Below are 12,727 nucleotides of genomic sequence, written 5' to 3'. Positions count from 1 at the left end.
AGCGCCATATTATAATGGCAGCCTTGCTAAAGCCAGAGTAATAATTGGGAGCGCCAGGAGTGTCAAGTATATGGCAGACATGAGCGCTATACAGACATGAACCCAATACTATTATTGTTGTTATTATTATTATTGTTATTATTAACCATGGTAATGGTAACATGGAATGATTAATTGAATATTTTGATAATAATCATTATGAAACGCAGTGGCTCATGTTGAAAATCTTTGTGATTAAAAATGTTGAAATAAAGAGTCCAGCGAGTGGGTGTTGTCTGTCATGTTTCATTTAAAAAAACCATAATCTCCCGTAATTTCAAGACAAATGTGTAATATAAGAGGCTTGAATGGCTGTATAACTATTTCAATAATAATAATGATCATGATAATAATAACAATAATAATAATATTGTTAATAATAAAAACCTAATAATAATAATAATAATTATGAAAATGATAATAATAGGAACATGTATATAGCACTTAATATTAAGGTTTCTTTGTTATGTTGTCTTGTATTTTGTTCCTTAAAGTATGAGTTAAGGGGTGGAAATGTAGAAATGAGTCAATAGCTCTCCAAGACCTACGTCACTTTATATTTAATTTATTCCATAACTTTGTGTAAATAGAGGGAATGTTCGCGGATTTGATGAAGAAAATGTGTGTTCTTTGGTCATTTTGTTTATGGATTTGAAGGAAAAAAAGGTATGCTTTTTGAAAAAGCGAGAAAATGGTCATCATGCTGCTCGCAAATATCTGAATGTGTATGTGCAAAGTTTTGCGAAGACAGTGTACTTTTTACATTGTATATACGATAACCTTGAATATTTTCACGCAGAAAGGGGTCATAATTATTTTGTGGAATATGTGCTACACCTTTGAATGTGAAGTGACACCATCGCGCTATTTTTACATTGTAATTGAATAATGTGTATACCAATTTTGTTCACTCTTATCAAAGTCGTAACATTGAGCATGTTTATAGAAGAAACATCAACTTTATACCTACATTTCTTTTTTTTTCTTTAAACGTCACCATTTAAGACACAGGTTATATAAAGCACATTCAAACAAAAAATTCTTGCACTACTACCCATCCTGCTATTATTAATGCTGCTATCTACCAATAATATATAATATCTATAATGTTGAAAGAGAATCAATTTGATCTTTTTTAACATGCTCCGTGGCAAATATTTTGTCAAGTATGAAATCATATTATTAAAGTGTGGGCCAAGTAAAAGACAGGTGACGCAATTTTACCCGAAGAGGTGAGAGCCGGGGTAAGAGGGGCCGGCCCAATCACCGACAATAATTGACGAGGCCGAAAACTCAAATGAAATCATGAGTTTTATAAGTTCCAAAAATATTTTGTTTTATCGAATTCTAAATATGCTTTTCATCCAATGCATGTATGTTTCTCAGTTGCGTTTGAAACCATGATCTTCTAATGCTTTTTATCCGTTCGTATTTTAAAATCATATCAAGTTTTGAAATCTGCTTTCCCTTTTCCCCATTTTATCAAGGATTAATTCTTTCAATCACGATACTTAATCAATAAAATATTGCTCATTCAACATGAATTATTGGCAGAAATATAGTTTGGAGTTTAACGAAAATTGTTGATGTTGTTCAAAAAAGGATTTTAATGCCTTTTTGTCTTTTGGTATTGATTTCAATTAAATCCTTTGCTGTTGTATTGATGCCATAATCATTATTTTTTCTGGCTTTCCATAAAGTTACATCTATCGGTGCTGGTATTCATGAAACTAATCTTTTCTAAACTTGGTAATTTTTGTTTATTTTTGTAAATACAGAATGAGGAAATACAGGAAGAAATATAGTAAGAAGGGAAAGTATGTATTATATCAAAATCTTAGTTGTGACACTTGAGGCGGGAGCAAACTGTCATTCAAGTAATAATGTAAAGAATCGCTTGATAACAATTATGTCCTGATATATTCTCATATTATTTAAGTGTGTTTAACGTCGCGTGATGTAAATTGAATACCGCCCAGATAGCATGCTTTCATTTCATTGAGGACACAATACACACAAAGGGTTCCTTCATGCACAGCTAAATAGACACTTGAGGTCGTCTATTGTCATCACGATGTATGGTCAATATAGCTATTTGTATGATGCACTTTTCTTTTGTCAAAGCCTCATATTATAAATTTTTGTTCTGTTTTCCCTTTCATTCGAAAATAGTCGTGACGATATTGTCATCTTAATAATGGGATGATGGCATGGGACAAGCCAATAGGGAATAGTATGGTTTTCTCGGAAATTTGATTGCATGCATGTGAAGTGAATAAATGGAGCAAACACTATTTTATCACATCAAACTACAGAAGTCTCGTTGTTTTGGAGTGGGATAATGGGTGCATTACATGAAACTTGTATTATTCGACAAACTTTATCTTTTAACTTGTAAAACAAAGCTTGAAAATTAACTGGACCAGATACTGTTCATCAATATTATTGATGTAGGCATACGTGTAGAATTACTAGGCTAAAACAATGATATATTAATATCTCTTCTGACATAATATTGTACACTAAATCAGTATTACATTTTACATGGACAAACATTAAGGCGATACCGTACTGTAGGGTGTGTGTATAAGTGGGGTGTGTGTGTAAGTGCGAGTGGTGCGTGTGCGCGTATATGATTGTGTTTGAAACACACACATTGTATTTCGAGGTGCAATTTCTCTCATCAGATAATGCTATAATTATACTTGCCAATTTTTTTTTCTAGTGCTTAATTCCTTGTTAACTAGTTGCATCGTAATTATCAATGGTATATCTACAGGAGGGCAAATAGAAGAGAAAGAGAAGGAAAAATATATCATCTTCTTTTCATATTGCTTTGGGTGGAAGGCCATGTTAATACAGATAAAATGACCCCCTTTCACATACTCCCATGTCGGTAATTTGTAGGGCATCAAGAATATCCATACTTATTACAGCATTATAATGAAAATTTGTTTATTTATTCATATATTTTAATCGATGTTTCTGGCAGACCGTATTAAGTCATCTCAAGGACCGCAAATGGCCCGTTGGCTGTTATTCAAGAACCGGGAACTTAAAGTTTCGATGCCCTCAGAGGTTGGACGCGCGATACGCCACTTTATAATCTAATCATTATTCATTTCATACAACATATAACCAGGATGTTAGATGAAAATTAATTATAAAAAATAGAGAGCTGGAAGGGCATAATAATGTAGGCCTACACCGCATCCTCTGTTCTCCATCGTTACAACGCGACATTGGGTCTTGGCTTATAGGCCTATCCCCTCCCCCCCCCCCCCCACTTATTGCCTCTGTCCATGATCAGTTCGAGACGGCGGGCAGAAGGCATCATAACGGGAAAAGGATAAGAAGGCAGATAGGGGGATGGGTACTTGTGGTAAGTGTAGCCAGGGGCGGATCCAGCCGACGGCAGGGGATGGGGCCCAATTCGTGAGAAAATATTTAGCAGCGAAACAGCCAGTTCGCTCAGTGGGGGGGGGGGGGGGGCACTCCAAAAATAACTTTCAATAGAAGCAGAAAAATCATACAAACTAATCAAAAAAAAGTTTGATCAAAAGCAGATAAGAAAGTTATGATTTTTGTATGAGACTCTGAAAATCACGATACAAATCGGCAACTCACTCATGAGTCGGATCCGCCACTGGGTGTAGCCCCTCGTGGAAATTGTATTGGCAGCGGAGGGGGGGGGGGGGGGGCTCAGATATTTCTAACTGCATGAAAAGTGAGGGAGCATCGATCGGCGACAAATTAAAGGGCAAGTCCACCTCAAAAATAACTTTTTAAAAAAGCAGAAAAATCAGAAAAACTAATCAAAACAAAGTTTGAGCAAAATCGGATAAGAAAGTATTAAATTTGTTATGAGACTTTGAAAATCATAAGACAAATTAGCAACTCACTCATGAGTCTGTGACTTCATTGCCCCACTGATTTGTCTTTATATTGAAAATATAAATTTCCATTTCCCCCCTAAAAATTTTATTTCCTCACACCAGCATCACACTTGATTTTTTATGTTTTCGTGTGGATGCCCTATAAATATAGAGTAATTTTTTTCAGTTAAATCATGAAAAAGCTGGGTACGGATACCGGTGACAGATCTGGGATTCTCCTGGAGACTTGGGGCACAAATTATGCCAGATTAACAAATCCTTTTCATTTGTAAATGACACCTTTTGGACTGACTCCCAAATATCTTTGAAATATGATAATTTATATGTTTCAGTCCGTAGTGATCTGTACCGACACTTTAGCGCAATCATACCTACCTATCAAAGATAATCCAAAACATTTTGTTTTTATTGAGAGAAAACGTTTTCTTTTGAATTTTCTTATTCATCAATACGATAAGGTATGATTAAAGTACATAGTAAAATGTTGACTGGTTGCGGCTGCTGCAGTTCGATTTTTCTTTTTCTGTCAACAAAATGATTTTAGAAGATACCATATCGAAAAGGGGCGAGGACAAAATGTAGTCTGAAAGATTTGTTTTCTTGTCAACGAAAGTCATTTTTTATGTAAATCTTGAACGAAAGTACTGAGTAATCGAGTACAAACTCATCAAATACTTATTTCTCAGAAGAAATCGTCCGTTTCCACCATGGGGAAGCCTACAAAACGTCTTAATAAGCGAACACAGAGACCCGTCAGGGGCGAAGGCACATCAGCGGTCGGTGGCAGGAACGTCAGCGGGGCAGGGCAGGCGAAGGTTCGAAGAAGTATTGCGGACAATAAGTTCCTGAGGGCTGTGGCTATTTTGTTTTTACCGGTACTGCTTGGTGTCTTCGGGCTCATAATGTATCCTCCATCTTTTGATTTGTCAACAAATAATGTAACTAACACAACAAAAATAAACAAATCTGCATCAAAGGAATCAATAATACACGGTCATGGAGACAAGCGCAGAAATGACAGAAGTACCAAAGACAAAGAAAAACAGAGACCATCGCAAACGACGAACAATAAAGCAAAGACATCAGAAATGGAGGATTTTAAGCCAACTATATTGGATTCACTTGCAATACAGGAGATAATAGTGGATGAAAACATTGTCAGTCCAGTTGAACTCACGAAAGATCACCCATCATCTCCAGTGAAGTAAGGCCTGACTTTTATTTGTTGACAATTGTTTATATCTATTAGACCCTATGTCAAGTATGTTTGTAAGTTTTATCTGGCACATTCTTTCAAAAGAATAAGTGAAGGAGGAGGAGGAAGAGAAGAAGAAGAAGAAAGAGAGGAGTAAAGTAAAAAGAACGAAAGGTGAAAATAAGCAAAGTAACGAAAAAGGGACAGGGCAAAAAGGAGGAGTAAAGAGGCTAGGCGTAGCTAGGCTAGAAGAAGAAGATGATAATAAGGGACAAATGGAGATAAAAAAAGGAGTTAAATACTATTGAAGGGGTAAAACCTATATTGCAACTTTTGTCGTATCCAAAATTCCAAATTATAGAGAAAATTTGGTTTCAGTAATCCTTGGTGGTTTCACTCACTTTCACTCATTGTTTTTTTGTTGTTGTTGTAAAACAGCGTTGATATATATGGCAATCAATCAGATTTAACTTATATAACCAACTATTTTTGTTCTACTTAAAATGACTACTTCTCTTTAATTATACACATCTGTGTAGCCTTACTTTTAACCCTTCTGTCTTTTCATGATTTATTAACAAAATAATTAATTATCTTAATTATCACCCCCTTTATATTTAGTAGTCTTTCTCTTTAAATTTTCTCACTTGAAGGATTTACATGTTCGAGGGCCTTTTGACAGAGAGAGAGTGCGCTGGCCTTAGGAGGGTTCACCAGCGTCATCTCACAGAGACAAATGCCCAGCATCCAATTATTTGCTTTGACAGCCTGAGTACGTTTAGAAGACACCTCCGGGATGCCGGGATAAAGGATGTTAGTGTGTCAACCAGTGACTTCACACAAGGTATATTACATTTACATACCAAGACTCCAGCTTGTAAGGCTAAATGAAATCATTTTTGTTTTGATATTCATGAAAAAAGTAACATAAATTAATCTTCGTCTTGTTTTTCTTGATCATTTTTTGTTGTAATTTCAGTTGATGGGATAAACCGTTGTTATAAAGTTGATCGGGTTCTTTCTATCAAACACAATAAATTTGTTGTATTACTTGATCAATGGAGACATGTGCAACTGATGTAACAATGTCTGTTTTACCGATATATCACAACATGTACTTTGCTCAAATCTATTGTTTTGTTCTTGCTCAAGAATGCTTGAATACAAAATTTCTTTGGAAAAAAAAATGTTACATGATGTATTGCAGCAGGAGGTCCTGAAGTAGACCCATGCCTGTAGATAAATTATATTGAGTTGAACTTACTGTTCTCATCATCAGTGATGGGGGAGGGAAGAAAAAAGGAAGGCATTGCGATCCTGTCGTCTCTGAGGTAGCAAAAAGAAGCTGTATGATAAGCACGGATTAAAGTTAACAGAAAAAGATGTTTTGGAGCTGTGTAGCCTAATATGCACTATGAATATGACTGACAAAGAAAGCGGACGAAGTATACAGTTCCTCAGGTAGACAAAGGAACATCCCTTCACTGCTATTATGTAAAAATGTGTAGAACAGGTGAATATGCATGTGGCACCTGTTCTACACATTTTTACATAATAGCAGTGAAGGGATGTTCCTTTGTCTACCTGAGGAACTGTATATTTTGTCCGCTTTCTTTGTCAGTCATATTCATAGTGATGGATAATGTATTTGTGCAATATTTTATCAACTCGTATAGACATACATGTATCTGATTGAATAATCAAAAATTTATTGACAATATTATTGTGAATGTTGTATTGAAAGAATGTGACAATTAGGAGGATAATAATCCTGCCCTTTAAGTTGAGCATAGGAACAGTCAAAGCTTTTCCTTGAATATTGATTACAAATTGTATGTTTTGTTTCATTGGATTATTGTCTCCAGGAACGACATGCATTAATTCCAGTTTCTCTGAGGAGCTTGGGTCATCCCTTACATGGTCTCACAGTACATCCTTCTACCCGGCAGAGAGTAAATTCTCAACCATCTTTGAGGACAGGGTCTTTAAAGCAACAGGGCTCAAACAATCCAACGGCGGCAAATTCCAAATCACTTCCTACCTGGAAGGAATAGGTGAGTGTAGATGCTCTTATTTCTTGAAGCCCTTTCGAGCCTCCAAAGTTTTTGTTTAATGTTATAAAGGATTGTTAAAGCGTAAAAAGAAATGACCAAAAATGCTTGTTTCATAGAGGAATTATTTTGATACCTTTTGTGGCACTAATGTATTTGACTAATTGGCAGAAATGCAATCAACATACACTGTACATGTATGCACTTAATAACTAAATTATTCATATTCTTGCAATTTTTTGTAATTTTTTAAAAAGTATATAGAAAATTGATTTGTTCCAATCAATGTTACTTGAGAACGTGACATGTTAAAGCTTACATCTAAAAGTATTCAACAAAGGCCCTATTTCAACCAGTCCACCTTTCATTCTTGAGTAACAAATATCACACATATATCAAATGTACAAGGGATGTGAATAATTAAGTTGTTAAGTGTATATTGATCTCCCTCAAGGTGTAGTCAATCGGTTCCTGGCAGGAAGGTATCTAAATCTGGGTAATATGAGAGTAATCAAACATTTTTTGCGGTGACAATTGCTCCAGGCCTTATTTCATCAAAGGTACGTAGGGTGAGAGTTATATGTTGGTTTAAGGTTAGGTTAATAACTAAAGTTAGGGTTAGGTATAGTGTTTGTTCCAGGGTTGAATTTGGGAATTCATTTACTATGGTTAGTGTACATCAGGGCATTTGCTGTACAATCAATATACATGTAAGAGCATCTTGAGCACATTGTGTGGAAGATACAAGAAGCAAATATTGGTGACATCATTATCATAAACTCTCCTGTCCCATTGATAACCAGGATACAAGACCCACACGGACTGCACCCTCGGCAACCATGACAAACGAGACAGGTATGCTACCATCCTGGTCTATCTACAGGATGTGGAAGAGGGAGGAGAGACAAAGTTCCCAGGCAAGTACTATAGGGCAATACATGGGAGGATCCATGAGGGCGGGGGACCTGGGGGGGGGGGGTGAATATGAAGTGCCAGATAGGATGCCCAAAGTTTTTCCTGATATTTTAACAAAGTGTGACTATATTTTCAATAACCTCAATTAAATTATGGCAAAAAATAACCTTTGCATTAAAAATGTTTGATAAAATAAGGATGTTAATCTATATCTGCACAGTTCAACTTTAGTTGATGCAGTTAAAAATTATTTGAGCACCCCATTTGGCTTTTCATATTTAAGTCATTTGTAAAGTCATGCGTAACTTTTCGAACAGCTTTATGAAACACCCCCCTGAAATGGCTGTGTCCCCCTTCCATTCAGACAGACAAAAAATGAAGTAATAAAACTAAAAACTGATATATTTTGGGAGAGAAAATCATGCAGCTCCTTATATTAGCCTTGTGCTAACTGGAGTCCTGTTGGAAAGCAATGTCTTGAGACATCATTATTTTCTCAGGACTCTCCAAGTATGTGTTGTTTTGATTTCTAAGTAATTTCTTACTACAGTTTAAAAAAGGACAGGCCTAAAGACTGATACCAACACTATCATCACATAATACCTTATCATTTTGGGGGGTTAAAGATAAAATGTAGACCTTCTCTGCCCTGTATGACACACTAAACCACTTCAAATAGAACCCTGGCAAGAAAAAATGACTCAATTGTAGTGCCCCTCAAATTTTTTTTATCTTATAACACAAATGCTGGTTAGTGACCTTTGTTAGGGCAGATACCATTTTATTCCTCTACCCCCCCCCCCCTCAGAAATAGCATTGTTTACCATGTTGCACAAATGTACAAAATGATTTTGTGTGATGTCAAAATAACTCTCATTTGGAATATTAAAACAATCATTTCAAAAGAAAACTTGAATTGTAATTGTCAACTTAACCCGAATTTCATTACATCAGCTCATGACCCAGAGTTTGGAATCATTTGAAAAAAAAAAAAATTGTTCTTAAAATTGAAATGCAATCGATGAACTGAACCTGAATTTCTTTGCATTTATTTGTGACACGGAGCTGAGACACTTGAACTAAAGTTGAATTTACCTGGGAATTGTTTGAAAAGTTGTTTTGAAAGTTTGACTTCACTCCATCTATTTCTGACACAGAGTTGGGAATCAGCGTGACGCCAAGGAAAGGTCGGGCAATCGTTTGGAACAACATGAACGGTGGTGGAGAATGCGAACCCATCTCTATACATGAAGCAGCGCAGGTCAAGACAGGTCATAAGTTCATTATTCAAAGATGGTGAGTTTGACAAATGAAAAGTGATTCCAAGACTTTTCTGCATGATATCAAATCTGTTAAGAGCCAGTGTGATTTTCATGGTGGCGGGATTTTCAGTTAGAGCCCAATACAGGTGTATTTGGTCGAGTTGATCAGTTAACCTTTTTTTTTCTATCCAATTTCAAAATTTTAAAATGTCAAACAATCTAGAAGTAGGATTTTTTGTGGTGTTTTGCAGACATATATTTGTCTGATTTCAAGTTTTTAGTAGTAGTAGTAGTAATTTTTTTGAGACTCTGGCTTTTACTCTCATTTTAATCTCCCATAACAGAGCGAGCTGTTGCAATGATATCTTGACAAAATGAAGAACAGGATGTGCATAATTGGTGTGCATAATTTTAAGGACAATTTGATAATCTCTTCCTACCTGGACATCGTTTAGACAGGGTCAGAATCATTGTCATGAATTCACAAAGAAGGTTAAATAGACCCCTTCTTCTAAATCACACTTCAGACCTCCACCATGGGCTACATGTAGCACATATAAGCTTATATTTACACATATTATGAACATATTATTGCGACCCCATTAGCCCCAAGCTGAGGGCCCATGCGTAGTATACTTACATGTATATGAGGTTTAAACCTCTTTTCTGTATTCAGGATATAAGTGTCTATCATTGAAGATCATTTTTTATCCTGCAATTTCCTACACTATTGTACAATTTGTTATTGCATAAAATTGCATTCGGTTAACTGCACATGGGTCACCTGTAAATGTTTTTAAAAAATTTCTTTCACAAAGAGGTGTTGTGGTCTGGTGGATAAGTCGTCGGACTGTGGATCACAATGTCCGCGGTTCGAGTCCCGCCACGGCACTATTGTCCTTTGGCAAGATATTAATCTACATTTGCCACTCTCCACCCAGGTGTTAAATGGGTACCGATAGGAAGGAGTTCCTTGAATGCTTTAAGCGGCAAAATTGGCTGCCTAGCAGAGCTGGGGCCTAGGGTAATAGTTAAAGTGCCTCGAGCACCATGCATGGTGGATATGTGCGCTATATAAATATCCAATATTATTATTATTATTTCAGGTATTACTACAAGAGCTTCTCTTACCTGGGTAAGAGGGCGCCTGAGCCAGACCTGCCAGCCAGAGCATCGGACCAGCCAAGGGTGAGCTGTGACGAGTACGAGCATGGGAGCTGCAGATGGTACGATGAATGGAATAATGATCATCTCACAGAGTACAGAGCCTTGCAATCAGGCTTATCGTGATGGAGTTAGAGTTTAGGTCCTCAAGAAAGGGTGGAGAACAAAAATGAATGGTGATATATTACTTTACCTGACCTTCTAGAAAGCAATGATATATTTATGGTCAGCCTCTGCATAGTAGCTGCCTTTGGTGTGACATATGGAACAATTACCAGCTGTCAGAATACAGAGCCTGCAGAGGGTTTGTTGTGATGTGTTTAAGAATGCAGAAGAGATGAAGGTACAGTTTGGAGATGTTTCATTTTAGTTGACGTCCCAGAAATAAATGATATCGTCTGTTCAGAGCCAGAATGGCATTTTTGTGTGAAAGTTTTTTGAGTTAATGCCATTTGAGCTCCAGCCTCCAACCACCAATAAAGTTATGGTTAGCTTTCACATGGTAGTTGCCTTTGGTGTGACAAATAGAACAATGACCCCTTGATGGAGTCAAGAGCCTTGCAGTTGAGCTTGTTGTAAGGGTGTTAAGAATTTAGTTGCTAAAGATGAGGAAAAGAAAATGTAGGAATGCACTGCTATTGTTACTGGGCATTGTTTCACGAAACGGTTGCGAGTCTAAATTGACCGACATCATATTGAAACACATGTATTGTCATAAAGATGCGTGTCAAAGGGATATCGGAGAGTTCGTTCTTATTACAGCTTCGTGAAACCGGTGCCTCAGTGACCTACGAGTGTAGGGCCCTGTAGCATTAAGAGTTGCCACCGACTCTATCCTCCCCCCCCCCCCCCAATTCAACATGTTATTTGCAATGGATCAAAAGCTGTGACTGTTTATTGTTATGCATATTATGGTTCCTGTACACTGTATGTTTTACATAGACTGTGGTAGTTCTGTGCTTGTTTATAATAGGGACTTTTAGATTTGCACGAAGACAACTTGGATTGCTACTATCGACGTCCTTTTAATGCACTGCCTTGAATGGACGCCACACGTATCAGTCCACGCAAATCTAAAAGTCCCTATTATTTAGCCAAAGCTGTACAGTTGATAGTAACATGAAATCAATTTTATGTTATACAAATATACAGTATACAGAAGGAGTACTGAATCAAAATGAGGCTTTGGATCATTAAAACTATAACAAACATGTAAATAAGTCCTGCTGAATATTTTCTATTTTGACAGTCACTATACTACAGTGTACGCATGATATTTTCATATTTTGTTCTGACTTTTGTATAAATGACACTACCTTTATTGGTCTTCATATTTTGATAGTTGATATCCCACTTGACATAATAATATCATGTTCTCACAGTTTTTTATTGTTCTATAATATCATCAATTGAACAACTGAATTATGCAAATATGGAAGTAAGAAATACATGTACAGTACACTGTATGATCATGATGTTGTTCATAAATACCACAGTGCAAACTTAATGATAAATGTATAATGCTACGAAGCACCCTTCTAGCAGGTGGTCCGACGTTTGCTCCAGGCTTTATTCCCTGAAAGCAAACTTTTAGGGTATGGTTTTAATTGGGTCTTGGCCTTTTGAGAGAGGTAAAATGGTTAGTGTAAGCTATAATGTTTTATAGTCCAGGGTTGAATTTAGGATTTCAGTTGGTACGTGTAGGATCTTGACTGTGAAAAAATTATCCCGAAATCTGCCAGCCTTCTGTAAACAAGGTATAAGACTGCATGAAGATAGTACACAGTTTAACAGGAGTGTGGAGGGGGGAGGGGGGGGGGGGGGGTGCCCTCAGTAAGTTATATGTCTTTAGATAACCCTCCAAGTTGAATAGAATACATTCCTAACAAAGTGATGGGAGCTTGTGTTGGCCTCTTGGCAAAGGCTCTGCAGTAATGCAGGTGACTGTACAAGTATATTTTTCTCATCCAATGCTGTAACTCTGTAATGAATCTATTTTTTATAAATTTTGTCTCCAATTATTGTGCAATAAATGATGATTTTTAACAGATAATTGTAATACTTTCAATATTCCTGATTAGTATGTGATTTACATGTACATGGACAATAGCGGATCGCCCAAATATCAAATTTTGAATAGCGAGCAAGAAAACATTGTAGACAGTTGATTATGTTGTAAATCTACTTCTCTGTCTCTCGCTCCCG

The 12,727-nt window shown here is 36.5% G+C and overlaps 1 protein-coding gene across 1 annotated transcript; it reads left to right on the top strand.

Annotated features, from left to right (window-relative positions):
• Positions 1-4,490: 4,490 nt before the first annotated feature.
• Positions 4,491-12,575, top strand: LOC100889761. The gene is made up of 6 exons (XM_030990566.1): positions 4,491-5,139; positions 5,784-5,974; positions 6,996-7,184; positions 7,985-8,098; positions 9,254-9,392; positions 10,465-12,575. The coding sequence occupies exons 1-6, from the start codon at positions 4,643-4,645 to the stop codon at positions 10,646-10,648; spliced, it is 1,314 nt and encodes a 437-aa protein (XP_030846426.1). The 5' UTR covers positions 4,491-4,642; the 3' UTR covers positions 10,649-12,575.
• Positions 12,576-12,727: the final 152 nt, after the last annotated feature.

This window comes from Strongylocentrotus purpuratus, unplaced genomic scaffold (assembly GCF_000002235.5).
Source record: "Strongylocentrotus purpuratus isolate Spur 01 unplaced genomic scaffold, Spur_5.0 spur5_scaffold_19, whole genome shotgun sequence".
Lineage (NCBI taxonomy): Eukaryota > Metazoa > Echinodermata > Echinoidea > Camarodonta > Strongylocentrotidae > Strongylocentrotus > Strongylocentrotus purpuratus.
Note: the sequence above shows the minus strand (reverse complement) of the source record. Positions and strands in the feature narration are given on the sequence as shown.